This window comes from Pistacia vera, unplaced genomic scaffold, assembly GCF_008641045.1.
Source record: "Pistacia vera cultivar Batoury unplaced genomic scaffold, PisVer_v2 Contig320, whole genome shotgun sequence".
Taxonomy (NCBI): Eukaryota; Viridiplantae; Streptophyta; class Magnoliopsida; order Sapindales; family Anacardiaceae; genus Pistacia; species Pistacia vera.
The window spans coordinates 1-5,257 of NW_022196136.1; the positions used below are offsets into that span (position 1 = coordinate 1).

The window sequence follows — 5,257 nt, forward strand, 5'->3', positions numbered from 1 at the left end:
TATTTACTAAACACCTTTTTTGCTATAACTTAAGAAATAATCCAAACACATTATCAGTACATTAATACCAAATGCAAAAGCGAAACAAGCAAAGGAAAAAAGCATTTTATGTGATGGTATGTTAATTTTTTGTTTGTGAAAGTAAAACCTAATTAAGGAACAAAACAAAAAAGCATTAAGAGTTTAACTAAATGTGTACAAGATGGGTCTTGTATTAATTATAATACAAAGTATTCATTTTATTTTTAATTAAATTTAATAATTTTGAGAATAATTAAAACTATTAAGCTTCATGGTTACAAAAATTAAATTTTTATAAGCTTCAAAATTTGATAATGAGGTCGGTCACCTTCAAATGATGACCGGAAGAATGTTAGTTTTATTATTTTTGTTTGATGGGGTCCTAATGAGCAACAATTCACAAACATAAAAGTCTAACAAAACTTGTAAAATATTCACACATACATTCAATGAACAACAGTAATTGTATATATAGCATGAAACAAAACCTTAAAAGAAAAGTAAAGCTAAAGAGTGATAGAATGCGGGAAACAGGAGCACTGAAAGAGAAAGTCGATTTCATAGCAGAAACAAGTGGACCATAATTCTATAGGAGAAAAAGGTGTAACATATGTTTTTTGTAGTGTTTGATTATCAGGCCTCTTCTCCCGTAAAAAACATGACCACTATGATTGTCAACTTCTTTTTTAGTGCTTATACATATGGGATCACCACAAAACCTTAAAAGAAAAGTAAAGCGAAGCTTAAGTGTCTCAAAATGCGAGAAACAAGATCCCTGAAAGAGAAAGTCAATTTGATAGCAGAAACAACTGGTTGACACCATCATGGTGGACGAGTTTTTTTAGGAGAACCCTTTTCAATATTTGAAATCTTGTTAACTTATGGAGAATGATGGACCATAATTACGCGGTTAGATAATCATAAATAGCTTTTTTAAAATTGAAACATGTCATCTTTAGTAACTCAGCAAGGACCAAGAGAATTTATAAATGATAAAGCTGATAGATTTCATTTGCCCATTATTGGTGAAGTGAATAAGCACATAATCTCACAGACCAGATACACACAATTAAAGGACCAACAGAAACATTCAAAAATGAAGATTTGACTCTTATCCTACCAAAATGAAAAACCAAAGATTGCCACTCTTTTCTTTTTCCTTTTTGTTTTAGCAGTAAAAATCATGCAGAACTTGACACTTTAGACCTAATCTTTGTACTTCATCTCCGACATTTGGAAGCCAGGCATGTCAAATGAGCCTGAAAACTTCTCTACATCAGCCTTCAGCTCCTCCATATCCTTGTTCTTCACTAGACCCTTGTTGAAGTCCTTCAATAGCTTTCCATATTGTTTCTGGATGCTCAAGGTGATAGTCACAGCACGGTGTAGGAACTCTCCAATCTGCTCAAAGTCCTTCTCGACCAAACCTCTTGAGGTCATGGCGGGAGTACCTGTCGATAGAACAGTCAGTTTCTAATCACTGAACAAGAAATTGTCTAATTCATATTGCCATTAACTCATCATGCGAGTAATCAGTTACTAAATATCATGCATCGGCAAGAATTAATGAGGCTGCATTGTGAAATGAGCAAGCATTGTATGTTTCATTCTTCTAAAATATGAAGCTTTACAAGTTTTACCAGCAATTCTTACCAATTCTCACTCCTCCGGGAGCCAAGGCACTGCTGTCACCAAACACAGCATTCTTGTTTACAGTAATGTTGCAAAGGTCACAGAGCTTCTCGACCTTGTTACCTACAAAAAAAGAAAAGATCAAAGAGTTAGAACTGAGTGTATGAAATCAATGCATAACCACCAAACTCCTCAAAGTAGATTCAAATATTTTACCAGTTAATCCAAGAGGACGGAGATCCCACAAAACAAGGTGGTTCTCAGTTCCACCAGTGACAAGCTTGTAGCCCTTGCCCATCAGATAGTTTCCAAGGGCAACTGCATTGGCTCTGACTTGCTTAGCATAGGCCTTGAAGCCAGGGTTCATGGCTTGTTTCAAGGCAACAGCCAAAGCAGCAATCTGGTGATTGTGAGGACCACCTTGAAGAGAAGGAAAGACAGCAAAGTTGATCTTGTCTTCGAAGTCATAAACTGCATCTTCTGGCTGGCCCTTCTTCGGTGGTTTAGGACCTTTCCTGTAGAAGATCATACCAGCCCTTGGACCTCTCAAGCTCTTGTGAGTTGTGGTTGTCACTATGTCACAATACTCAAAAGGGCTTGCAGCTTCCTGCACTCCAAAAAACAAATTTTAGACAAAGAAAGAACTCCCCCAGAAAATTAATTAATTAATAAGAATCTAAGAAGGCTATTAACTTGTGAAATTAAACAGAACTTTTAAAGATATTATACTTGCGCACTCCGCATCTCCAACAAGAGATCTAAAATTTAAGTAATTATTCTTAAAATAATAATGGATAATTAAAACAAAAGGACACAAGATCCATCTTCCCAACAAAACACTGTTTCTTTATAAACTTCGTGGCAGGCTTCGTCTCTTAAATCTTCGTTACTCAATCAAGATCCATTTTTTCACTCCAAAGAAGCAAGTTTTTAGACAAAATACAATCAAATACACAGAAACAAATAGAACTCCCCCAGAAAAGTACTTAATACAATAATCTAACAATGCTATTAAGTTATAAAATTAAACAAAATTTTTAGAGATATTTTACTTCTGCACTCCGCATCTCCAACAACAGATCTAAAATCTAAGCAACTCTACTTGATATAATAATAATAATTAAAAAACAAAAACAAAAGATCCATTATTTCACTACACCACATAATCAAAATGAACCCATTTTCAAGCAAAAACTAAAACTAACTCCACCAAAATGACATGCAAATGAATTCTCATATCAGCAAAAGCAGATCTAAACCACCCACCAGAGGAAAAGCAATAATAAATCGATAAAAACCCAGATCGAGAATTGAACATACCTCAGCAGCAACAAGGCCACTGATGTGAGCCATATCACAAAGCAAAAGCGCGCCAACCTTATCGGCAACGGCTCTAAATTTCGCATAATCCCAGTCCCTAGGATACGCACTTCCACCACATATAATCAATTTAGGCCTAAAATCCAACGCCTTCTCCTCCAACTTCTCGTAATCAATATACCCAGTAGTCGAATTCACCTTATAAGGCAAACTCTCAAAGTAAATAGAAGTTGCAGAAATCTTCTTTCCTCCAGAAGTATAATACCCGTGAGTCAAGTGACCACCCGACGGAAGATCCAACCCCATGATACGATCATGCGGCTGGAGAACGGCGGTGTAGGCGGCGAAATTCGCCGGAGAACCGGAGTACGGCTGCACGTTGACGCCCCATTTTGTGGGATCCAATCTGAAGGCCTTTAAAGCTCGGGACCTGCAGAGATTTTCGATCTCGTCGATGTACTCGTTGCCCCCGTAGTAACGGTTTCCGGGCATGCCTTCGGAGTACTTGTTGGTGAGGGCGCTGCCGAGTGCTTCGATGACGGCGAAGGAGGTGAAGTTTTCGGAAGCGATGAGTTCGATTCCGCGGCATTGGCGACGCTTCTCCTTCTCGATGAGATCGTGGATTTCTAAGTCCACGGCCTCCAAGGAAGAGTTGCCCCACTCTGTGACGGGATCCATTGGTGAGCGGAATCGGAGAGGAATTCGAGTGGAGAAGAAACGAGAAGAAGGTGAAATGGAAATGGTGGGTAAGGGAGTGGGAGTTCGGGGTTTAAAAAGAGTTTGCGGGGTCGTAGAAAAGTACGATTATGGCCTTTGTTTATGAAATTATTATGGGTTAATTTTTTCCACCCCTAAAATTATTATAACCTAAAAAGGCCTTTATTTTGAAAATTATTGTAATATTGCTCACTTCGGGCCTTCCCCAGTATTGTAAGGAGGTAAGTGATATTTTTATTTTTTTAGTTGATCAGAGGTGTTCGAATCAGTTAGCGCGCACCACGATTAATCTTTCGGGCTTTGAAGTTAATGATTAGATAAATCCTTATGTAGTCATCCTTATTAGCAACGGAAGGAAATCGAATTCAAGATCTATAGAGTAATATACCTAAGAGTCTTTATCGCCTCACCCAACCACCCAGGGGTGATTGAGGTAAGTGATATTTATAGAGAGGGTTAATGATATTACGCTGTAAATAAGGAGGTGAATTATATTAACCAAATTATTGTATATATATTTTTGTTTTTATTTGTTGTATTAGGTGGTGGTGGTCTTCAAATCCGTTGGTATTTGGTTGTGGTTGTGGTTGTGGCTTGGCTTCATTTCTTGTGAAATTACGTTTTAGACCTGATTTTTTTTGTTTAGATTAAAAAAAAAAAAAAAAAAAACCATGCTGAATTTTGGTGCTAAATTGTTGGATTAATAAAACTGGATGGGATTGGATTTGTATTTCAATCTAAATTAATTATTAATTCAGCTATTGTTATTTATCGAAAGCCATAGGATATTTATAAAATATTGAATTTATCCTAATATTCATATTTTTCATAATTTATAGAGACTTTGAAGAATAAGAAGTTGTTTGGTTGAGTTTATCTACATTCAAACTCTTTTAGATTGTTTTTATTGCATTCAAAAAAGTATTTATAGGATTTAAAATAAGTTGTTTTTATGACTCATGAGAAACGCTCAAATTTTAAACTTCTTCCATAAGCTTTTTTTGAGCATATTAAAATTTAAAAAATATCCTTATTATATTTTATAAATTTGACTTGATTTATTTTTGTATATAAAAACATTTTTTGGTAAATTAATAGTAAAAAGCTCTTTTGCATTTTTCTAACTAAACAACAAAGAATTTTTTCATAAAAAGTATATTTTCCTAAGCTCAACTCTAATATGTTCTTCCTCCGTCATTAATGAAAACAAATTTGGAGAAATTTATAGTGTTTTAAATCGTTTTTACTGATTTATATGATGTGGATAACGGCGAACAAGTTGGATTTGAATGAATGAATGGATTATAAAAATAGTTGTGTGAAAGATGAGGTTCCACGTACCATGAAAGTAACTCTTTACGTATATGACTATTTATTGAAAATACTACACACACATATGTACAATACTACCAATTAAACTCTTTATTGATTTTTTTTTTAATATTAAATATAATAATTCAAATATCACCAAAGTTTTTGGAAATCACTTAATTCACTCACCAAATTTAATATATCACTAATATTTAAAAATGGAGAAATATCTTTTGCCCTAGAGGTTCAAGAATTT

General features: G+C 35.0%; 1 protein-coding gene across 1 annotated transcript; it reads right to left on the reverse strand.

The window, feature by feature from the left end:
• Window positions 1-1,003: 1,003 nt before the first annotated feature.
• Window positions 1,004-3,734, reverse strand: LOC116136957 (serine hydroxymethyltransferase 4-like). Its single transcript, XM_031422645.1, has 4 exons — window positions 2,974-3,734; window positions 1,870-2,260; window positions 1,675-1,776; window positions 1,004-1,472 (listed from the first exon to the last, which is right to left on the reverse strand). Exons 1-4 carry the CDS (start codon window positions 3,649-3,651, stop codon window positions 1,228-1,230), a joined length of 1,416 nt encoding a protein of 471 aa, XP_031278505.1. The 5' UTR covers window positions 3,652-3,734; the 3' UTR covers window positions 1,004-1,227.
• Between the last annotated feature and the right edge of the window lie 1,523 nt (window positions 3,735-5,257).